The sequence below is a fragment of the Hypomesus nipponensis genome, chromosome 16 (assembly GCF_054491055.1).
Source record: "Hypomesus nipponensis isolate SF chromosome 16, ASM5449105v1, whole genome shotgun sequence".
Lineage (NCBI taxonomy): Eukaryota > Metazoa > Chordata > Actinopteri > Osmeriformes > Osmeridae > Hypomesus > Hypomesus nipponensis.
Window position 1 is genome coordinate 8213740 of NC_140376.1, and position 24434 is coordinate 8238173.

General features: G+C 43.3%; 1 protein-coding gene across 3 annotated transcripts; it reads right to left on the reverse strand.

The window, feature by feature from the left end:
* Positions 1-442: 442 nt before the first annotated feature.
* Positions 443-23882, reverse strand: usp13 (ubiquitin specific peptidase 13). 3 transcript variants are annotated; one of them, XM_084676408.1, is made up of 21 exons: positions 23711-23882; positions 21829-21954; positions 20381-20441; positions 18380-18501; positions 17787-17929; positions 16943-17127; positions 16644-16738; positions 16238-16428; positions 15982-16053; positions 15037-15130; positions 13573-13698; positions 12001-12154; positions 11321-11495; positions 11118-11206; positions 10242-10364; positions 7764-7787; positions 7190-7333; positions 5477-5646; positions 3961-4150; positions 3341-3425; positions 443-3196 (listed from the first exon to the last, which is right to left on the reverse strand). In XM_084676408.1, exons 1-21 carry the CDS (start codon positions 23819-23821, stop codon positions 3100-3102), a joined length of 2577 nt encoding a protein of 858 aa, XP_084532534.1. In that variant the 5' UTR covers positions 23822-23882; the 3' UTR covers positions 443-3099. The 3 variants fall into 3 exon arrangements, with proteins under 3 accessions (XP_084532534.1, XP_084532533.1, XP_084532535.1); XM_084676407.1 differs by having other exon boundaries at positions 15025-15130; XM_084676409.1 differs by lacking the exons at positions 10242-10364; positions 11118-11206; positions 11321-11495 and having other exon boundaries at positions 15025-15130.
* Between the last annotated feature and the right edge of the window lie 552 nt (positions 23883-24434).

A 24434-nucleotide genomic window follows, 5' to 3' on the forward strand; every position in this document is an offset into this window, starting at 1 on the left:
TGTATATCCAACACACATACTAATAGATCAAATATTTTGATGCAAAGAATGACTTAGAAATCAAACATTGACATATGTTATTTAATACTTTACGTAAAACGCATATTCTCCCAGTATACTTAACCACTAGAGAAAGCATTAATACCTTTCACACGAACAGTATGAAAGTAAACTTTTAAAATAAACTCTTGTAACAAAGTCTGTCTGTGTCCTTATTATACATCAGCAAACATGTCCATTTGCTCAATAACAATTTAGTATTTTTATACCTCTACCTACAATACAAAGATTGACTGGCATTTGTTTGGGAAATGCACTTTGCCAAATGTCAATTATGAAACAGGAATCCATTGAGGGAATGCTATTAAGAACCTGCAGCAATGATGTTTGGGTTTACAACAAATGTTTATATTCTGAATGTAAAAAAGGAAATGACTACGAATTAATGTCAAATGTGTTGTTTATTGAACTTTCCAAACATTGCAAGAAACAAGTACCATAGATATGTTACGTTACATTTAGGGCATTCCTGTTTATCTTTACAACACTGTATCCTCTGCAATATTTGGATGAACACATACATTACAAAAGTTAACTTTAAACAAAATGTAACTCTATTAATGAAAACTAGTGGATTGGCACAAACTTGATTGCAAAAAGGCAAAGAAAATCGAGTAAAAATCGAGAAGTGAAGTTTCAAAGGACATTTGGGTAAACGAAAAAATGAAAAAAGAAAAAGTACAATTGTACAATCCAAATGACTAAATGCCTGTTTAGTGCACATGCTGACAGGACAAAGGCGTTTTTGTGGCACAAAGGCAAAACCGTTACCTTTGACAACCAAGAGAGAGAGAGAGAGAGACAGAGAGAGAGAGAGTGGTGGAGACAGCAAGAGGCTCCAGTGAGAGAAACCAAGGTGTGGGGGGAGGACAATACAAACACTATACTTTGAAGCAACGTTTTTTCATCGTAGCCTACATTTCTCCCGCTGTAGGTAGCTAACAATGTGGCTGAAGGGAAAAATTACAGAAACAAGAGACTTGCATAGAAACCATTAAGAATTCCCTGGCTGCATAGACAATGTACACAGAAACCATTTATCAAGTAATATCTGACAAGGATGGGAAACCTTGAATGATGTTGAGGATACTTAAATCTTCTCCAAACAAAATTGAGAGGTTCTACTCAATCAAACCCCTTAACCAGCTTTCCCATGTCAAAGACGTTTTGATTCGAGCAGCGCAAGAAAAGAATCCAGCCTTCCATCTGGGTGCGTTCATACATTGAAAGTTCAGTTTGTTCAACGATTCTTTGCTCAGTGAATAAAATTGAACAGTACGGGCCACACCGATACGTGCCACCTGTGGACACATTAACATGGCTACAGAATCACGAATATAAAAGGAGACATCCGCATGCGACTTAGGTGATATGTGCTGCCAAGCCAAAGCACAAGAGAGTTGATAATGAGAGTAAACCCAGTATACACAGGAGCTGGTGTGTGTGGTGCATCAGAAGTAGGCCTAGTTCACTTATTGACATGGTCAATTTGAATATCCAAGCTGACAGGAGAGGTTTTTGGTTTCAGTGAGCACCATCAGTAGACACATTCAGCACGGCACCGACCGCTAACAGACGCTAACGCTAATGCATGGAAGGACTGTTCTGAGGAAAGTTGTGCAGCTTAGTACAGCTGTCCTGTCCTCCAGAGAATATGTTTCAGTGCATATTGCATATAGTTTTGACTCTAGCCCAACACAAACCAATGGCTGTGTTGAAGCACATTCGGTTGAAGTTGAAGCATGGAAAATGCCAATATTTTTGGATACAGAATCAAAGTACTGTATTATCATTGGAAAAACATTACATTTGTTTCCTTACAAAATGATTTGTCTCTTGAGGGAACCGAATGTCGCCAGCTTCACTGTTATGGTAGTGACAATACCACCCAGGCTGGCAAAATTATTTTGTATTGATCCATTTATAAAATACTTGAACTGGGGCTTTCCAAACAATGTTATAAGAGTTTCTCTACTGGAGGATCCCAACAGTTGCAGAAGTCCAAGAGGTTTTGGGAAATGCTACTGAAAAGTAGTCAGCATTTTGGTTTTGACATTCAGTCGCTAGATTTCTATAACATTCAACAGATGTCATTTTGGGTAGTTCAAGGTATAACAAAATTGTGCGATGTTCATTTTCATTATGAGACGGTTTGGATATAAAATAATTTCTATCGAAATGCTTTTTCGATGCCATGATGGGGAAAAAAAAAACTATCTTAGCCAATGATCAGATTTGCACAGGCTACCTTTTTTTCCCCTCAGCAGAACATCAAAGTCACAAAGATTAAACTTATTTTATCAAACAATACTGGTTGAGATGATACCTGTTAATTGACTTTTTTTATTAGTGCCCAACACAGACAGATCCAAAATGTAATTGTCTTTTCTGTCTGTAATAGATTTTTGTTTGCATTGTCTATTTCTTTCCATGACCATGTTTTTCGTGTGCAGTTCCACATGATAGGAGTTCCTGGTGTCCTCAGATCCATCTTATGGATGTGTAACATTTCCTTGCATTCCATGCAAGGCCCCAAGCTATATTGTTTGATTATTTTTCTTCTTGTATCAGTGCAGGGCATTTCAGGGCTGGCAGTGAAGTGTTCTAGCGTGTATTAATACGCTTAAAGTTTATATTACTGGCACATTTGCCAAAGGCATATAGAATGAATATGGTAATACAATCTGATATGTGATATTATTTTGTGCCAAGTACTCCGCTAACTGAAACTGCACACATTCCTCTGTAACGACACAGTAGACAAAAGACACATTTAAAACACACACAAGCACACAGTATCCACAGACGTACAGTTGCACATTGCATTCCCCTCTTTGACCTTTTTGGTCTTCCATATTTTTCCAGGGTGCCCGTGAATGACACTTGAGTGGCGCGTCAAGCTGGTTGTCACCTTGACTCAGGGGTGTTTATTTCTGTAGCCTCCATTGTTGTTGCTGCTGCCTTTGTCTTCCAGTCTTTCGGTTGTGAGGTTGTAGTTTTCTGGAGTTGGAGGGTGGAGGGAGATGGCTGTGACTGGCTCTAGCTGCTGGACAGTCGATGATAAAAGTAGACATAGCCCAAGTCTTTTGGAGGCCTTTCCGACAAACACACTTTGTGATCATTGTAAATCACCCACCTACGGAGACAAAATACAATATATCATCGTATTTCACATATTTATATGCATTATTAACATGTATTGTATTCATATAATCAGTGTATTTTACTGTATCCAACACCAATGACGACACATTCTCCTTTTGAATATCCAGTGGCTCACCTTCCCTCTTTTTTGATGTGACACACATAATGACCAGACATTGTGGATGCACCCATGTGACTGATGAAGGCAAAGAGCTCGTAACCTAGAAAAAAAACATTAGACCCAGGTCTCACAAAGATAGTACCGCATCGACCTACAAATCACAAGACATAAACATCGAAACCACGCTCAACTTTCTCTGCTCAACCAAAACTGTGGCCTCGTAAACTAAAGCCACTCGCGTACATTACGTACATATGTACATCTGAACCTGAACTACTATCTTGGATCTGCAAACTGTCGCCAGGATTGGATGAAGCCGTATTTGTCACAAGTGATTAAAGCAAGGTACAAGCTGGTTGGCCTTTGTACTTAACAGCACAGGACATTAGAGAGGCTGACTAGTGAATAGCCCTGATCTCCAGCATTTGCACTAAGCTAACAGATGCTACCTTCAACTTAAATCTTCAACTTAAACATTAAAACTGCACTTAGACAAAGTTCTGCATATCATTTTTATGCATCTAACTCTTACTGGGAGAGTTGGAAATGAACAATAACCACCAAATCTTTTTGTATCCCTTCAAAGCTCATGTAGCTGCTAATATATCAGTGGTTGTGTTCAAGGATTCACTCACGTCCAGGCCCATCTTTGATCCGGGGCCCTGACGTGTCTTGGTCTGGAGACATCGTGGAGCCGCTGTGGGAGTTAGCGTTGGAGAAGATGTTGTCGTTGGGCGCTGTGTCGGCTATGTCCGACAGGGCGTCACTCTCCTCCATTTCCGGGTGGGTGAAGATCCAGTCCAGAGCCCGCTCCAGGTTGTTGTTCTGAAGAACAGCGATGGAAATGTGGCGTTACAAGGCTTTAAATGACAAACGCGTTGGGGTTTTTTTCGGGACGACGAATGGGAAGGAGATGGAAACGGGCTGACCCACAGTGACCCACTTTCATGTGTTCAGTTTCCTCAAAATCAACCAACGCTTCACATGCTAGCTACACTCGGTACCGAATAAAGCACCATCAACATGAGTCATTTGTCATTCTAAACCTCATAACTCACCCTCAGTCTCAATAAGCCAGGAGGTGGCCGTGGTAGCGTGGCCAAAACCCTCATTTAGCCATCGCCTCGAATCCAAAATAAAAGCGTGATTCACGACAGAGGCCTACAAGGAGAGCTCATGTATGGGTGGAAGGAGGGTGCGGGCGGGGAGGGCTGAGGGGGGAGGGGGAGGCCGCCTGCTTTCCCAGACCATGCCCAGGCAGGCAGGCTGGCAGGCCATCGAGGTTGAACACTTCTTCCCTCTGTTGCAGGGCTATATTTAGATCGCCCACGAGGCCCGCCGCTGTTTCACACCTCCAGAGCGGCCTTAGGGGCCCCTTCTGTTTTCCAGTAATAAGACAACTTAGGAAGGCGTCGTGTTTTTGGAGGCATTGAGGACAATAAGCAAGGATATCCGTGTCAATTTTGGGGTGGAAAACTGAAATTGGTGTCAGATCTATTCTGGCTGCGGGGCACAACAGGAATGGGGGCCCTCTTTGGAGCTAAAAAAAACAAGTAGTCCTTCTGACCTCGACGTAGAAGTATACAATGAGCTTTAGGCAGCACAAAAATGACCCCGGCTCAACTTGTCCGAAATAGAAAATGAAACATCAAAATCCTCCACACTGGGCTAATCTTGTGTGGTGTTTTCATATCTGTTATGCTGCGTGAGTGATGGCCTTTTAGAGAACACCATGTCAGGCCCAGACTGAGGCTACTTTAAACAGTGCGTCCAGTAAAACATCTCTAGCCACTGTAGGCATAGAGAAGTTGGGAAAGTTGTAGCATTTCAAGCCAGGTCATATGCCAAGTATGTAATGCCTTTACATTATATCATAATATCAAAATCAACTTTATAGTTCTTTATAACTTTGGAAAAAATACCCTATTCACAGAACAAGAGGGAAGGATCTCCCAATCGTTTACATGCATTCATTTACCAGACGCTTAAATCGTTTCCCAAAACAAATCACAAACCTCTAAAAGCGAAGGTTGTCGAGCAGTTTACAATCTGAAAGCCCCCAAACTCTGTACTCCTATCTCCACGAAGGCACGCACAGACCTCAAGTGGGTTCGTCCCCAGTGAGAACCGGGACCAAGAGAGGACACTGACCGTGGCCTTCAGGGCCTGGACGGTGTGTCTGCGAGGGAAGCCCATGGAGGTCAGGATGGCGATGCTCTCCTCGGGGGGCTGGTTGTCCAGGGGGGAGGCCCCCATGCTGGTGCTGCTGCTGGAGGGGAGGGGCTCCAGGACGGTGGGAAGAGCCAGGGGCTCGGCGAAGTCTGGAAGCGGGGAGGGAAAAAGGAAAGACGGCCGTGGTGCGTATTGACTTTTTCTCTTTTTCTTTTTGGGATTTCATGACTTTGCTGCAAACTTTTCTTCATTTCTCTATGTAGACACTGGTATCCATTACAAAACTGTGCACAGCTTTTAAAACTCGGAGCACATTTATATTTCAGCAAAATGGAGAAGCTTTGTGACAAAGGGAATACGAGGCTAAAGGTACACTAGATGCCACCATGCATATAAAAACCTAGTCACAAACTGAGATTTCATCTCTTTCAATTCATTATTGTTCGTGTGATACTGGAGACAGTATCACACAAACTCAGACAGAGTTTGAGCACAAATGTTATGTAGCTATTCTGAGTCCACACAACTGATGTGCAACATAAGTAAACGCAAAATTGTGGTTACTGAAAAATAGGTCACTATATAAATACGCTTACACATGCTCACACACGGTAGCGTGTAAATAAGGTGACGCACACACTTGTACAGACCAATGGACCATAAGGGCATGCAATCCACACACGCATACACACACATGCAGTGACAGGTGATGTAATTGCCTGTGCAATGGCACGGTAAAAATTATCATGCATCCGTTAACCACTATCATCATTAACTTTCTATAAAGACATTACAGACAAAAATGGCCAATAAATAAGGAATGAGAAACCTTTGAACATGTTGTTTAACTTATCTGTGTCCTTTGTCTTACAACAGAATTTTCTGTACATACTTGAACTGACAGCTCACACTGTGCGAGACAAAAAGGCTGTTTGAATTAGAGTTCATCCACCCTCATACAGTCCATGCGTAGCTATATATCGACGTGTGGAGTACAGTGACTAGGACCATGACTACCACAGACATGACGTTGCCTTTGCGGTGAGGGCAGCCGGTGGAGTGCGGTGGAGGGAGGGCACATGAAAGGGTGGAGGTCAAATGAAAAGGTCACCCCTCTACTTACCGTCCAGTTGACTACCGGCGGCGTTATCGGTTTCTGCCACAAATAAAAATGAACGCCATGTGTCCTCGTGTGATTATTGCAACAGTCGGGTTCCGTGGTTTCGTGTCCATTTGTTTGTGCGCACGATGATGTGTGACGTGACATGAGACAAATATGTTTATTGCCTGGTTGGTTTTGTTTTCATGACACGATGGCAGTAAGGGAGCCGTTTGGGCTGTAAATTACCCATGAAGTGGTGCAAATATACCGGCGCGTACAGAGCTAACCACCAGAATAAACTGACAGCAGCCTCAGGGTGGGGCGCCGTCCCCTGACAACATCGAAGCTGTTGTCAGGGAACGGCTGAGACAAATGAGACTCGGTATGTCAAACACACACACACACACACACACACACACACACACACACACACACACACACACACACACACACTTAACACGTCCACACAGGAAACGCAGCTTTCCAAACGAAATACGCGCACGCACACACACAGACACGCGTGCGCTTCTAAGCTCAAGAGGTTGGGAACATGCTGGGCCTGTGCCTTTAACTGTCCATCGGGTCCTTACCAGGCTCCTCCATGTGGGCTATGATCCAGTTGAAGGCCATCTCGGGCCCCATGTTGCCTGTGTAGTACACCGCCTTCCGGCAGGCTTCTAGTGGGAAGCCCATCTCCGCCAGCTGCATGGCCGCCGCCTCGTCTATTTCTGGAGCTAAGGACCGTCCAGAGAAAACAAATACACCATAAACACACACGTCGAGTAGGAGAATCCGAATCGAGTGGCCTATTTTTTTTTGCCGTGTAGGTCTGTGGTGGTCCTCTCTTTGGGCCTCATTAAAAACAGGACAGGAGACGAACTGCCAGGGGAGAGGTTTCGTGAGGGATTCTTTTCTTTTTTTTCCTTCTTCATCAAACAGAAGTCGAAAAGATTGACAACAGCCCAATCCACTCCTCTGAGCAAACTTTTTTTGCCAGGTTTTGTGGGGCTGGCGCAGCAGCTGCATTTGTTTGCATCATCAGATTTTTACTTTGCCTCATTTGTCATTACTCACTGTAACCTGGAATAATGTGTTTTGTGGTTGTAAATCTATAGAAATAGGTTACGTGTACAAAATCGGGTACAGGAGCAACGGCATACTTACAGTCCAGGGAGTTCATGGAGTTATCTGAAAGTAGAGCAAAGAAAGGGTGGCTTTCAATGGCACAAGAGTGACAAGCTCAGGCCCTTCTGGCTTGTGATTCGCTACAATTAGGTTTCGCCTCACTGAATCAAGAAGAGAATAATAAGCTATTCAATTCTGAGGAAAAACAAGTTTGGTCTAACAATCTAGCGTAACGCCAAACTATTTTTCATCCATAACATAATCACTATACATTGGGACAGTGAGACACATTTTCCCCTCCCTACATCGCTTTGCAGAAAGCACTGACAGACGCGACTGAGGAATCATTTGTAATGTTTGTTTCCTACGGCACCAAGGTCTACTCAATCAATATCCAATTTGAAAATAAAGAAATAGCTAATTATTGGGAAATGATGCATTTCCAGAAACATGGGGAAAACCATTTGCTTGATTAACAGAAATCCTTTGGAGGTCCTTGTTATTCACCGTACAAAGCTACGTTGACCAGGGCATAATCCATCACATGTATTTGAGGCCACTTGGCAATACATTTTTGAATCTAGGATTTATGAGGCTTATCATACGAGTGCTATATAAATCACGTGTATTGAACACAACCATGGTCTCTTGTTGCCCTCTCATTCTAGAGCTGTGATTTACAATCTATAGAAGAAGTGACTCCCCTCTCCTTACATGCTGTGCAGACCGGAGCGACGCAAATTGCATGTTACACTGTTAAAATGCTGTTACCTTGTCAGAGAAATCGGACAGAAGAAAGGTTTCGACAATGACTTGCACACTTTACTCAAGGTTAAAAAGTACCCAATTGTTCCGAGGTCATTCAAACATTGGTTCATTTGTCTTCACTTCGAGGATAGAAAGGTCACTAAATGATGGTAAAGCTAGCTGAACAACGTCATATCAAGAAAGCAGCAAATGCCTAATATAGAATTGTGTCAGATGCTCACATCTATTCTGAGTGCCTGAATGTCTTAGACCATGTCTGGCGCCTAAAATATTAAGGGGCACATAGATGATGTCATTTAGCTTGATTCTCCAACAACAACAGACTCAAAAAGGAAGAAAAGATGTTTCAATTAGAATATCGTTTGGACAAATCAGTGAAGGAGAAAAGGAAACTCGCGGATAGTTAGAATGACTGTGTGAGCACCCAAGTCGCTAAATCTTAACGCCAACGGAAGACATGTCCTTCCATGTCACATTGTACTTCATGCAACATGATTACGATTCATTTGATGCATTTACTTTCATGACTTGTTTTTATGACGGCAAGAGGTCTCCTTTGAGACACCCATCTCGTTTTGAGGGGAGATCTGCTCAGACTTAATGAAAGCAAAATAATTCAAACAAAGGCCTGACACCAGGCCTTTAAACTGGCCTAAAAGGCACTCGTGTAGCCAATTGTAAGTCACTCTCGAGATTGTTCCAGGAAAGAGGTCAGAAAAAAGAGAAGGTCATTGGAATATCTAGATTGCTGATTTTCCCAATCCTTACGCAACCAAAATGACCTTGAGGGAAACCCCACGCCTGCATCCTGGTGTGGTAATCTGTCAAAAGTGCACGAGAGAGATAAAAGAAGGAGGCGTGATGTGATGAACACAACCATAAAGAAGACCGGACTACGTGACTCAAGAGTACAGTCATGTACTGAAAGGGTATCTGGAGCAAAGTGCACTGTGACAGCCTGTCAAACGTTTTCAAAAGTGGCACGAGTATTCTCGTAAATAATGTCGACATTACTAGAAGTTTGACTCAACGAAAGACTCATTAAATGCAATGCCAAGAAAGAGATTGGTCCCCCTTGGGAGCCAAAGGCATACCTAAGGGTCATTAGCATAAAGGTCCAGGTCACAACTTTGAACAGATCAATCAATACCAGCGATAGAAAGAGTGAAGTTGGGCCTAGAATCGATCCCTGTGGGACACCCTTTGTTGTTGGTTAAAGAATTCCGTTTAATCCTTTGATGAATGCATAGTTAGATCTGTTTCCGGCTCTCTGCTCAGTTTGAATGCATAGGCTCATAGTTTCTTCTTCTCAATTGAATACAAAAATGATACATGTTTTGCTAGGCTGTTTGTAGGTAGATGTAAGATTAATATAAGAATGTCTAACTCTAAGTTCTCTTGGCTTTCAACATGTAAAATGTGGAAAGTTGTTGAACGTAAAACAAAGATTAGCTGGCTGTTAATGGGATTATTCACTAAATCGATTGGACGGGGCGAGAAGGTGGCTGCTTGATCACTGTCAATAAAAACATGATTTATTTTTCAGTAAGCAGCTTTCCGATTTGTATCTGTAATGAGGGCTTGATTTACACTGATTGTTGGGCCAGCAAGTAGTGGTGAGTAGGTTCCATCATTCAAAACCGTGACGTTTTCCAGAATCGAGACAAATACCTATTGGACTCAGACACAGATGGACTTAGATGCATGACTTAGAAGACTACTGAGCTTATTTAGGATCTCTGAGGTTACCTCTGGTGTCTTCAGGAAGGACGATGGGTGGAGTGAGGTCCGGGAGCTCCTCCTCTCCTGACTGCAGACCTGTGGCGCGGAGCCTGGACAGATCCAGAAAGTCTGGGACTTCAATGCCCAGATCTGAGGAGACACGTGGTCGTGTTACCAGACAGGCAAAACACTTGAGGAGAGGGAAGGAAAGGCTTTCACAGATTAGCTCGGAGAAACGCAAATGTAAATCCGATCCCGTCACTGGATGGGTCATGAGAAAACGGTGAAACGGCAGAGGGTGTTCTGGACAGGATTGGAAAGGTTACAGACCGAGACTTCTCTGAAACTTGCTAAAGTTCTGTCTGTCTGTGATTATGCAAGCGGCCATGCAAAATGCATAAAGAATCGCCAGAAGACTTCAAAAGAACGACAAGGTGAGACCTTAAGATGTTTATACTTTTACGAGCACAAACTTTGACCAACTACTTTGGCAATGTTGCTTCAAACTGTTGACAGAGTTGAGCACCTGAAACAAGTGTTTGAAGTGCAAAAGGAAGCAATGACCTACTTTGTATCCCATTTCTCATAAATAGTTAACCTTCCTCAGCACTTTTTGGGGAAGTTTTAAGTCAACTCAGGTGAGGTAATGCATCCAATCTGTCTGAATTCTTGCTGGATTTCAGTACCTCAGTGAATCTCAGCGCAGTACTGCCCTCTGCTGGACAGTCACAGAATTGATTGTGAATGTCATCCGAAACAGTCAGTGAAAATAACCTTGTTTCTGCACTAAATGCCAAGAAGCATCTATATAAAACAGCATTGACAGTCTTCATATTCTATTAAGTGCTGAGGTAATATAGTATCTAAGACACAAAACAGTGTGTTTATTGAACGCTTTCTCACCTAGCTTCTTCGGAACCCAGTCCACGCCAAATGAAAATTTCTTAATCTGAACAACCAAATATTCTGGGAAGGAGGCAAAGCGGGAAGTCCTGGAACGAGATGGGTGACAATGTCAAGCGGGACGAAAACGAGAACAAAAAGGAGACGCGCTAAGCGCCGCCATGCCGCCTTTTGGTCGGCCTCGGGACTAGAACGTTCCTCACTTGACTCCCGCCGACTTGGCTTGCAGCGCGGAGCTCCAGAAGTCGGGGACGTTGTCGGGTTCTGTGAAGGCCTGCAGGCAGGCTGTGAAGGGAACGCGGGCTCTCACGGGCTCTGGGGGCGGCCGCATGTTCTCCTCGGCGTCCTTCCGCTTGGCCTCGTACGCTATGAGCTCCTCTGCCAGACCCAAATAGGAAACAATATTTGGTTGTTGGTTGGTGTTGTACAAACGGCAAACAACACACGTAGTACGTGATCAAGCAAGTGAGACCATACTTTCCCAAAGACATCAAATCAAGCAAGGTCAAAGGTCTGTTTCAATGTCACAACAACAAAAACATGAAAGAATTTGTGAGAGAAAACATTGACGATCCTAATTGGATGACCTAAAAAAGCGATTTGAGAACCTGGACGACCTTAACCGAGATACAATTAGAGACCACACCAAGACATGTCAAATATGACAAACAGTTCCTACTCTCAAGTACGGTAGGCTCATTTAAACCACTCGCGCTTTCTGCGGCATCGAAAACACATTCCCTCTCTCGCTCCCCTGAGCTAATCGATTCTGAGCTCCCAAAGGGATCCTCGGTGCCCTTTCAGGGGGAGCTCCGGCTGTGGCTCCCCCCTGTGGCAGTGCCAGCTGTGCCCGCAGCTCAGCCCCCCCCCCCCCCCACCTCACCTCTGTTGGTGGCTGCCTCGATGGGCACGGGGAGCTGCATGAAGTAGTCTACCCTCTGGGAGTAGCGCACCCTCCGCGACTGGCAGCACTGCACGCGCTCCTCCACCAGGAAGCGGAACACGTCGCTGGGGTTCTCTGAGCCAGAAGAGTTCCTCTGGAGGGGGGAGATGCAGGTGGAGAAGAGGGGGGGGGGGTGGGGGGGGGGGGTGTCGGGAAAGAGAGCGACAGAGAAAGAGAAATTGAACAGGATAGAGGTCAATAAGCTCAATCAGTGGCCTGGGGCCAGCGGTCATTGGGTCCAAGTGTTTCGAGTGTTCCAAGTGTTTATTTGAGGCTAATGGCTCTGTGATGAACTGGCCAGTCTTGTATGGAGTGTTGATACTGCAGTCTCTATTCTAAGAAGCTACAGAAATACACAATATGTAATTTTACTTCTAACTGCCCGAGTTCAAAGTTGCTATGGGGTTGCTATGACCTCTGCAGTCTCTCTGTCTGACTAGTTCACTTCTCGTCGTGGAGTAAAGGCTCATGTTTAAATCGGGCCCCCTTTTCAATTGGATCTTTGTGAAGTTATCTGTGCACTACTGGGAAAAGACCTTTACATGGAACCTGTTGTCTGAAACAAGGTAAAGTTCTAGATTAAAGTAAGGTAAAGTAAGGTAAAGAATTAGATTTTAAGTAGCCTAATTATCCAGGGTAAATAAACAGGCCTGTGGTGCGTAGCTAGTGTTTGTTGTCCTGTTTCAAGGACAAGGGAGGAGTGAGGTTTAAGTATGGTCCCTGTGACTGGGGCAAAATATGAAGCATTGGTTAGCCTGTGTAACAGATAGGGGCTGGTCTAAATTTAACCTTGTTGAGAAAGTCACTTCAGACCACAAGTTGTTTGCCAGGACTGACTGAGGGCTGTTTCGTCAAAAAAAAAAAAAGACTCCCTTCTCACTGCTTCTTTCTCCAGTCCCACCCCCCTCTTGTCACAGGGCCCGGTTACCAGACTGCCAAAAGTACAACACATATCAGCGTTCACCAATATTTGGGTTTTATTTTCTATCATTCTAAGATTTTGATCATTTTAAATGTCTATATGGTTTTATATATTCATCTGAGTGTTCCAGAGAGTTGAAAAGGCACCTGATTGCAGATCAAGAGGTCGCAGGTTCAAGAAAACACTGGCCCTCCCCCATACTGTACATCACTTTGGATAAAACCATCTGTTTAATGAATACAGGGCCATCATGACCAAAACATCACGTCACCTCACCAGGTTTTTCCCCCAAGCAATAGCCCTCCTAAATAGCTCACATGAACACATTCACTTTATGGCACTTTATTTAACGTTATTTAACATTACTATTGTTGCACTACCTCCACTCTTTATTTATTTTTACTCATACTGGTACTATCTGGCCTTGTATTGTTTTTCTGTTTTGTCTTGTTGTTCTATTTGTGATGTAATAGCCCGCATGGAGAATACCAAATTAAATTCCTAGTATTGTAAACATGGCAAAATAAAGTTGAATTGAAGCCACTATACATTTTTCCAGCTCCCCACAGCGATCCAGTCTCTCTACTCACCTCCACCTGGTTGATGATATGCAGGAAGAACTCTTGGGCATCCTGTTGTCTGTTGGAGGAGAACTCTGGGTGGCCCTTGCTGACCAAGGCTTTAAACATCCTGGGAGAGATTCCTTTCTGCTGATGCTGATAGGAGAACGAGGAGTTACACACACATAGACAAGACACCAAATAAGCAGCAAACATGGCAGAGACTCAGGCAACACACCACCATCCGATTTAGCCTAGGGCATCCACTTAAGTGCCCACGGATCGACAAACACAAACAACAACAAACAGGTATGCCGGAAGCTTCACCGCGCTCCATTTTCCTCCGACAAAACAAGCAGACAATCTGCAGGTTACCCCATGGGGGTTTACATTGGTGGTATTTGGAAAATCTAATTTGCCAACCAGTGTCACTGGAGAGAACAGGGTCTCTGATGGAATATTCTGGATGTCGACCAATGGCTGAGCCTCACCAGCGACGACGCAAAACTGCTTATGTTCAAGCAGTTTGTGTATTTAAGCAGCTAGATGTCTCGGCAGTGAGAGATGCCAAATGGAACTACACTTTATGAAAATACATTTGAATGATCCTTAAGTGTGTAGCACTCACAAATTATACTATACTTTGAAGAATGGCCGCAAAACATTGCTAAATATCATTCCACCATCCCCCAGTCTATAACGCAATGGCGTTTTAGCCAGCTGTCTGCGTGTGTCCAAACCTGTCTGTACCCTCAGAGAGGAAATGCAGGACCTCTGGCCAAGCCTATCATTTACTGTGGCTAATAAGGGCTAGCAGGCTTTTGTAGCTTCCTTCTCACTGTCTCAATGAAGCACTGGGACAGAGAGCTGTCAAAAGGCCAAAGCCATGTTGATCTCTACAAACCAAAACTCTGAGGTGGTATGATATGAGCCAAAAGCGAAAAAAATAAAGTGTAATAAGATCAAATCATTTCATTTAGACTACAGTGGATAGTACAGGACATTTAACATGTATTTATTTAATCTAAAGGTTTACAAAAATAGAAAGCCTTTTTAACTTTGGTACACTTAATATAATTTCAGTAACAAGCATGAAAATCCTACTACATCCAAATAAACCAATCCGCTATTAAGACCTTGATTACCAAGTGTGGTCACAGAGGAATTTGAGTCGTTCCCTGGGGACTGTGGCAACAATCTATTTTAGGCACAATGATAAAGGTCACAGCACAATTAAATCTGACATTGTCTCTCCAAACCTGTAGGCATCATCTTATGGAGGAGTTTAAAACCAACTGACAACTAATTTATGGGAGTTTAAGAACCCAATGGATCCTCTATCAGAAAGCTACAAACAGACTCAGATTCTAAGTGGTCAAACACTACAAATGTTACCTGACAACCACAAACTGTGAATCCATCCATTACCAGTAAGTACTTACATGCTAAACATTACAAACCAAAATACCGTGCTGGACATACCCAGTCTAATACCTTGTGTTCTTCTTTCATCACCTGTTCAATGAGTTCAGATTTCATGGGTGGTTTGGAGAACAGGCCTGAAAGCAGCCCGTGGCCCAGTTTGGCCCTGTGAGACAAATCAAAACAAACTTATTATCACCTCAGCTTCACACCGGATGGTACAGGAAGTTAAAGACTACGTTAAGTCAGCTGACTCTGTATTTGAATCCCCGTGAGTTAATGTGCACATGACTTTCTGAACCGTCTTGTAATAGTCAAGTTAAAGTCAAGTCAAGTCAAGTTTCTGGGGTAAAAAAATACATTTACAAATATGGGGGGGGGGGGGGGGTATTGAGCCATAACTTAAACAAATCTGTTACACATCAATCACACATGCATGCACTTTGTAGCTGGCTCGAGTTTTAAACAACATCCTGATTTAGTATGACAACCTGCACCAAATAATAAACATCGTCATTAAGGTCACGATCATATGATCGTCTCACGAGCCTCTCTCAACATTTTGAGTCTCGATGACCAATATTCATTACCTGCCCAGGGACCTTCTCATGTATCAGTTTGGCCAGTGTGTGCGTGTGTGCTTGTATGTTTGTATGTGTGTTTATGGTTCTGAGCATGCTTACTGGCGTATGCAAGGAGCACTTCTCCTCATGGTACACGTTATAATCAGGTCATGTCATTGTAAAATAATGCATTATAAATGTAAGAAGTACTTGCAACACAGCAGCTTTTTTTGTCTGCTGGTTGTGATACATTTGTACAAATTCTTCAACACACCAGGACTACGTCATGACAGACCTAATTAATGTGCTTAATCAAGACTAATTAATCAGATAACAGTTGGCGTGAAGTTGTTGAGTGAAGCTCAGTCAGCGAATCGGTGAAAACCATCCCATGTTCTCATGGGCTGGGGATCGTTAAAGACACTCGATGTTATGCAATAAGGCGATTATTTACATTTGTGTGGCAAAGTCCTGTGTTGGGTCAAGAGGTGAATAGTCGTATATCCTCTGTAGATTTCCAACGTACCTAAAAATCAGGAGATGTCAAACTTAACTCATATGTTCATTTTAAACACTCTGAATTTCTGTGTTTTATAATCCCATTCATAAAAGTTATAGACATATTCTATCATCCCAGTCTCCCATTTCAAAACATGCCTCCATGCCTCACACTGCCCAACCCCAGTGCATCTTGGGAAGCAGGTACTCACGCTCTCTGGAACTCGGGGATGCTAAAGAGGACCTGCATGACCGTGCTGAGGTAGCAGCTGTTTCCCAGGTTCTTGAAACCGGTGTAACCTGAACCGTACACAGCCTTCAGCTTCATCCCCGACTCCTGAATCACTTCCCACTCGCTCACACGTGGCCGCACGTTCGTGTCTGTGTGGTGGCCATTTTCTGGCTGAGAGAGAGACAGAGACAGAGACAGAGACAGAGAGAGACAGAGACAGAGAGAGAGAGAAACAGAGAGAGAGAGAAACAGAGAGAGAAATAGAGAAATAGACAGACAGAAAGGTTTGCATGGTGTCAAAGGTCAAAGATAGCCAGAATGAATAGGGCACAGGGCAATGGGTCCTCTTCATGTGACATACACTGATTGAGTGGAAGTCAACATACCCGTTGCATCTGTAGCATGTCTATGCCAAAGTGTGACAAGTGTTCTGATATGTGTGGGTCCAGCACTGCCTCTTCTTCATCAAAAGAGTAAATATCTGAGAAAAACCAAGTCAAAACAAAAGATAAGAAGTATAGTTACAATTTCACTCCCACAAAATGAGCGACAGGTTCATACGCCGTCGTCTCTTCTATCTGCAAACACCCACCTTCCCTCACAAAAAAAAAAAAAAACCAAAACTTTTGCATTCAAAACGGTTACAGGCACCCCAGGCGAGCTAGCGCCTTTTCCACCCAATTACCTGCTCCATCAGGGGTGATGGTGTGCAGTTTGACCGCGAGAGGGAAGTCGGTTTCTCTGTAGTGTTCCAGGGCGTGGCCGTTCCCGCCGCTGCCGTCAAAGAACCACTTCCCACAGAGCACCACTCCGTCGGTCAGGTTCAGCCACAGGTTCTCCCTCAGCTCACATTTCTGACACTTCCATCCACTGACCGGACAGAAGGATGGACAGAAGCGACGACAAGTCCTAAATGTACTTTCTTTTTGAACATTTACCCGTTCAAAGACTACTTACTACAGGTTAGAAGGGGGGAAATAGGCCGAGCTATGCATACAGTATTGTTTGTACATGGAATGGCTGTATGAGCTTGGGGACAGCAGCGTCGCAAACAGCTTAGCTTGTGCTTGCTGTGTGTGACTGGGCACCGCCAAACACTGGGGCAGCTGTACGTGTGCGTCTGTCGGGGTTGCAGGCTGCTTGGAGCTATAATTGACCGGTTAACCTTCAGAATGATCGCCAGAGCAGCCACATTTCCTTCTTATCTCATTTTGCCGGCCTTTTGCAGATAAAGCGTCATACTATGTCAAATTCATTTTTATTTTTTGTCTCCCAGCGTCCATCATAGATTGGTGTGTGCAGCACATTCTCAAATACCTCTTTTCTGAACCGTTACAACTTGTGGTAACCCATTTTAACAGTTGATAATCGAATAGCAAAGAACTCTTAAGAGAGCTATGGAAAAGACCCGGAATTCGAGGTGAGACACATTTTGCAATTGACAAACAAGTAACCACACGAAAACCCGACTGGAGGTGGGAAAGTCTGCTCCCCTGTTAAGCGAACAGCGTCCGGTGTTGCCTGGTTACCTGGGTGGGATCCTGACTCCGTTGTCCAGCTGTCGGAGACTCCTGGCATGTTTGGACACCTGGATCTCTTCCTCCCAGGAGTCTGGCTCCTGCTTCTTGTAGGCCGAGGCGGCGTTGAGCACGGCGTCGCACGCTATCGTCACCTGGGAGTCAGAGAGGGACAAAAGGGCCAGGGGTCTGGTGAAGGAAGGATGTGTCGGACTGTGGGGCTGGGAGAGGTCTGTGTGGCAGACAAGAAAAGCTGAATGGATTCCAGGAGGTATCCATTTGTAGGGCGTTTATATGGCGTTTATATGAGCGTCCTGTCAGTTCATCTCACAAGACTTAAAACTCACTGAGAAATAGTTGCACAGGGGGACCGCAGAGTCCTTATAGTCAATCCATGCAACAGCAGACCACAAACAAACACAATGCAGTGGACCAAAACACACACACTACGCACAAAAGAAAAACCACACGCTGCGCTAAAAGATATCACTACACTAGAGAGGCCAAATAGTATCACGTGACTCTACCTTTATCATGCCTAGCAAACACACACACACGCACACACTGTACACAAACAAAAACAGCATGCGCACACACTCACTAACCAGTGCAGGCAACTCCTCAATATTTGGTAAGGGGATCTCGTAGTGGTCTGGGAATATAACGAGCTTGGCTTCGTCTTCATATTCATAATGGTCTCCGTTAAAATCACGATTAAGCTCTAAATCTTTGAGAGAGAAAGCAGACATTACCATGAGACAGTGACTGGTGAGCGCAGCGTTAATACTGGTGGTTGTGGAGGTTGATTGGTCTGTTTCGTATACTTGAGCTTTCCGACGCCAAGTAAGTGTTGAGTAGAACATACTGTACACCACATAACCGAAGGCTAATAATAATGTTAAGTGTTATAGTGATTTTTTGTTGTTGCAGAACCTTATTTCCCATATTGATTTGCTATACACTGATCAACGTAATGTGTCAAAAAAAGGCTGTTAGCTTGTTAGCTGTAGGGCAGCGTTGCACCCTTAAAATGAAACAATTGTGATATGTGGGTATAGTTTTTTGTTTGGATAGGAAGCTTGTCTTAACACGTGTCGACTGTGTGGATTTCTCAAAGTCCTTTGGGTACCAGGCTTGTTGCCAACGGATTATTCTGGGATGATTACCAAAAGGTTTTTGCTTAGAAAGCCAGTAACATAAAGCCAATAACGTCATCCAATCAGAGCTACGGCTCATTAATATGAACGATGGAGGCATACGACCTCTGGAAAAGGACTAAGAACACGTAAATACAACTGTATATAATTTATTTGACTTGAAAAGATGGGTTTCATAGACCTTTGGAATAAAATAAAAAAGTAAAAAGTCTAAATATGGTGCCCGCTAACATATGTTTGATAAACTGGGCTAATAGTTAAGATAATGGTGACAGGTGATGTCATGAGTGTTCGCATTGTTTAAAGGGTTTGTTTAACATTACCACTTTGTATATTTTATTGTTCTCAAATGGTCCAGAGGAGAGCACCCATCCAATCACCACTGAACCCTATCGAGCTGCTCTCTGATGTTCAGCTTATGTCTGTCGCCTTTAGCTCCACGATGACGTCTGTGCGGTTGGGGCTAGCTCGTTGATAAGATCATAACTCTGTTATGGAAATGCCAAAGCACTGCGTAGTCCTCTGGTTCCAGTTGTGTCAAAACCCTGATGGGAGGGGGGGGGGGGGCTGTTTTGTTGACAACAAACTAGAACCATCCAGTCCCAACAGGATGGGGTCAGACCCGTTAAGATACTTGGTCACGTCATAACCGCAACAGACACATTGTTGTAGGGTGGAGCGTACTGAGCAGCCTAGCACCCATGTACAGTAGTTGAGGAGGGCTTCATGGAGAAGGAAGTGGTTCTAGGGGCAGACGGATTGATAGATGGGGACAGTAGTAGGTTGTTAGAACGCCAGTCTGGAAGGGTTAGAGCCACCTGACTGTCTCTCCCGCCCGTGTCATGGCAGCCAGTGGCAACAGCAAGTCATAGGAGGGTGATGGGTGCCGGCAGCTGAAGACGACCAAGTGACAGGCCAGGGCGGCCCACTGTAAACCAACCCTCCTATCAGTACTCTAGGCCGGGCATGTGGCACTTTGGATTTAGAACGGTTACTAACGGCAATACAAATAAATGAGCTAAATTTAGGACACATGGGAAGGGGGGGGGGAGGTAACATGGGGATATGTCGCTTTCGGCATAGAGTGACTAGGAAGTTAGTGTATGTCTGCTACAATGCATTTGATTATAATTATTAAGACTACGATCAAAGTATTGGTTATTTTAACCCTCAAATCACATCTCTGGTGCCAAAAAGAAATGTTCCTCCAGTAGAAAAAAAGTGTTGACTGACTTCTGCTTGTTTCAGTTTCACTTTATTATTTTTTCCCCAAAATGATAACTTGCGCGCTTTTTTTTTTTTTTTTTTTTTTTTTTTTTTTTTTTTTTACAATACTGGGCTGTGGAAGAATATTTGAATTCCATTCAGGAATAAATCGAGATCTGTTCGGTGTAAGAGGCTATTCAGTATCCACCACAGAGATAGTAATAAGTCCTTTGTGAGGCTTACCTAGAAACACTTTGCCATTTTTTCTTCTGGGAATGGCACCACCTGCAGCACCCGTGGTTTTCTGTAAGGAACAGGAACAAAAAATAGTTGATATATGCGGTGATACATACATTTCCGTTTAAGAAATCCCTTTTAGGTTCTCGTAGAAACGAAATAAACATTTGAAAATCAGACAAACGTTTTATATTTTTCACATAAATTACAATTCAAATATAAAACGCCCAATTGCAGACTTTTACAAATGTCCCTGCCCTTCAGAGCCAACTGCAATGGAAATGTTTCTAGTCCATAAATATGGTGGGGAAACCCCCCCTAGTGTGGCTCTGTGACACAGATGACTGCTGTGGAGCATCACATGTCTGCACACTCATATCAAAATGCACACAGTGCAGATTCACCTGCCAATCCTATCCATCCTAAATCATACAAGAGCATGACCCCAGAGGATGTGAAAGATCAAATCAGTAATCATACCACGATTACAAATACGCCCCCAAATGGTGGCAAACTCATTTTTGAATGACTGGAGTACTTATTGAATCCCTGGGATCCAGTGCTAATCAGGCAGAGCCCCAGCTATTGTGCAATGGGTGGGAAGGCGGACAGGAGCACGGAACAGGCCAAGAGAGAATGCTGACACACTCTGGGAGCGAGAGGGCTTATGGGAAAACAGCAGACACGGGAGCCGGGAGAATGTGGCCAGCTGTTTCTGGTAGGATCCAGGCATGGAAATAGAAACACTTGGGGGGGGGGGGGGGGGGGGGGTGATGGTGGGCTTTGTTTTTGTGTGGTTACTAATGGGATTGCTCCTTGTCAATATGAAGAGAAATATGCATGTGTAGGGCAACATCAGAACAAGCAGTTCTGGTTCTAATCCATTCCCAAATCTTGACAGTTTGTTTGATGGATTTGGCAAACTGTACATGATGCTACAGCATCACAGTGAATCTAAATAAAAGCTAAGTTACAGTTAACTATTGCCAAAAGAGGTCATATCTTGATTAGTCTGGATTGACAATGAACCTCATTTACTTGAAGTAGTCACTTGATATTTAATGTGCAGTAACAGTAAGCCACTGATAAGAACAAAGATTTTGAACAATGTTGTAACTGAAGAATTTACATGATGTCTACACATTCCATTGGAGTTTGTATCAGGCCAGATGGGACAACAAAGACCAATACATAAGAAAAAAAGGTTATGGGTGAAAATGCCTATTCACAATCAAAGCAACTGTCATGAAAGGCCTTTACTTACAATCTAGAGTGCGTTACATCTTTGTTATTTGTATAATATGAACTAAATAACAATAAACGGGACTAAAAAAGAATAGGCGTCAATATTTAAAAAAAGCCAGGGGGGTGCAAATGATCTCATCTAAGCTCATGTCAATTGAAACAATGCAACGTGGAAATGGCTTCCCCACGCCGTGTGAGCCCTCGCTCACCTCTTTGATGTGTCGTTTAAGGTGCATGTAAACACTCTGTCCAGTTTTGCGGTAATGTCTCTCCACATGTTCTCTTCCAAACCCCAAGAATGTGTTCATGCACACATACAGGCCCCCCTCAGACTCCTGCGGACACAAACAGAAACACACTTGGGTGAATAGCCATGGCTATCCAAACTTACAAAAGGTTTTGGGAGCGCTATTGCTCATACTGCTACACAAACGAACTCGGTGTTGGGTAAAGATCATTTCAACAACTTAATACTGGGTTTATCAACCAGGTTCTCTTTACTAATACAGACTAATCATGTGCTTTGTCTGGGGGTGCCATTTTGAAGGTGGTATCCACATGAGCTCGGCAAAATGTTGCGGTTCAATTTTGAGAATAGAAAGAAAACGAGAGGCTGCTGCTGCTACCACCAGGTTAAAAATCACAGCGCCATCTGTTTCATGACAGATGTCAGAAGGTAAACTCAACAATATCATAGAAGTGAGAAGACCATTATTTTTTATAAAGCCATTATACGTAATATACCTTCTGTAACTGCCAGTTGTTTTGAAGTGAAGTTCTCGCTACCATAAAATCTCAGATTTTGCTTCTCCTATATGTCCCACAAGTCTTATGACAATATTGATAATTCAGAGTCACATCCATACCCATCCTTAACCCACAAATGAAGACTATCATAAAAAGGTGTATACACAGGATACACTCAATAGTAAATAAAGCTCTGTCCAAAACTACCAAATTCATCTGAATTGACGGCAAAATTATCTATTACTTTTAGGATGCTGTCAAAGTCAATGGAGGATAGTGGACGAGAACGTGCCTGGCTGTTGGCAGAAGCGACTTCTAGTACATTGCAAAACAGCCTGGTAATAGCTAATTGTCTACCAGCTGTAAAAGTAAGCAATGTGACATGTCATTTTCCAAAAACACATGCCATAACAGAGACTTGGCCTACTGGCCTACAACTTCCAAGTTCCAACTATGGTGCCGTTTAACGGTGGCTCTGCAGAATTACACCTCTGTCCATACTAACCTGTATCTGCTATTAGAAGTGGGCCTCATAAATATTCTGACAAACCTTTAAGTGGCTCAGAGTGACATACGAGCTTCAACAGGCTTGGTTAAAAATAAGTCTTCAGTCTTGATGAACTCCAGACAGCTGAGTCACCTTTAAAATGTTTTTATTAGGATTTAAGTTAAGTAAAGTTGTTGAGGCAAAACTTCCTATTATGTTTCTTTAATTCAGCAGATCAATTGTTGTGTTTGAAGGTCGATTAAGGCTGCATCGAAAGTTTGATCTAGCCATATCTAAATTACAGGGTCGAGTGGTATCGCTGGAATCTAAGGCAAGACCGTATTTCACAAAGTAACCTATGTTGTCAACCCTCACTGGTTAAATCTGCGTGACATGTTGTCAAAACTCCCCCCAAATTTCATTTCCAAACATGTTTTCCAATAGGCCACAGCATGCCTGTTATGATGAGTCAGACTGAACACAGATACACTCAAAACACTGTAAAACATGGGTTTTAAACCTCAGACACAACATCTCGGAAATATGTGAACGTACATTTGTTTTTGTTTTATTCTAAGAAAAATACAGCCTGTGCAGGTGTTTGTGGTAATGAATTAGGCTATGTTAACAATACACCCCTACGAAGCCATTTAACAAAGGAAAGTCCATTCCACTAGATGTAAACAACATTAAATTATTTATTTCTCCAAGCTCTCGCTCCAGGGAACAGTGGGTGGTTTCTTACCCAGTTGATCCCACCTCAAAACTGCGTAGCTATTCACATGTTAGGGCAGCACATGGGATGAGTTCAGAGCTTGCGACAAAACGTCTTAATTGCAAGTGGATGATACACTTACGGGAGAATCGAAGGAAAAGGCACATTCGCTCTTGAAAACCCTGTCTCCTGTTCTGGGGACTCTGACGGTGGGCATATAGGGGACCAGCAGCTCTCCTAGGTCTGTAGCCATCTTCGCATTCCTGCTTCTCGCACCACAATGCTACGAAAGTCACCAGAGCAGGCTGTCAAAGAGATGCTGCTATTTTTAAATCATTCGGTTTGGACATTCCTCCAGCCACGGGGGATGTGACGCGAAAAATACAGCGGATGGCAAACTGTGCATACAACAAACGCTAAAATAATTTCCCCCGAAAGAAATGACTTAAGAATTAAATTTCTGTCTTATCGAGCTAGCCGGGGATTTCGGAGCTCGAATATTCTGGTTGTATGACGCGCACCGAACGATTTTATAAGAGGGGTTCCACCCACAGAATTTATAAATCCACCCATATACCCAAGGCTTACTATTATCGCCACTCGTTTATTTACTTTATACAAATTGTGATAATGGTAACGTACACAAAGAAGGGAAAGTCATGCATCTGCAGTACATTGCAGGGTATTCTGACATTTCAGGAAACAAATGCAGGACAGATACGTTGATCTTCACAAGGCACGTTTTAATTGATGCCAGGTGACTGTTTTAGACAATCATTGGAGACAGTACAAGAGTTTTCAACTAATAGTGTTCAACAATATCTCAATTATTTAGAATTATTTTTTCTTTTTAAATTGTTTTGTTA

What these genes read in the sequence shown, in the direction of transcription:
- usp13 (XM_084676407.1), bottom strand. Translation starts at nt 23,821, where the DNA reads ATGGCTACAGACCTAGGAGAGCTGCTGGTCCCCTATATGCCCACCGTC. An exon ending in CAGGACTTTGCCACACAAAT is followed by an intron (nt 15,131 to 15,981) that starts GTAAATAATCGC and finishes TTTGTCTCACAG; the next exon opens with GGCCAAACTGGGCCACGGGC. An exon ending in GATCAAAGATGGGCCTGGAC is followed by an intron (nt 3,426 to 3,960) that starts GTGAGTGAATCC and finishes TTTTTTTTCTAG; the next exon opens with GTTACGAGCTCTTTGCCTTC.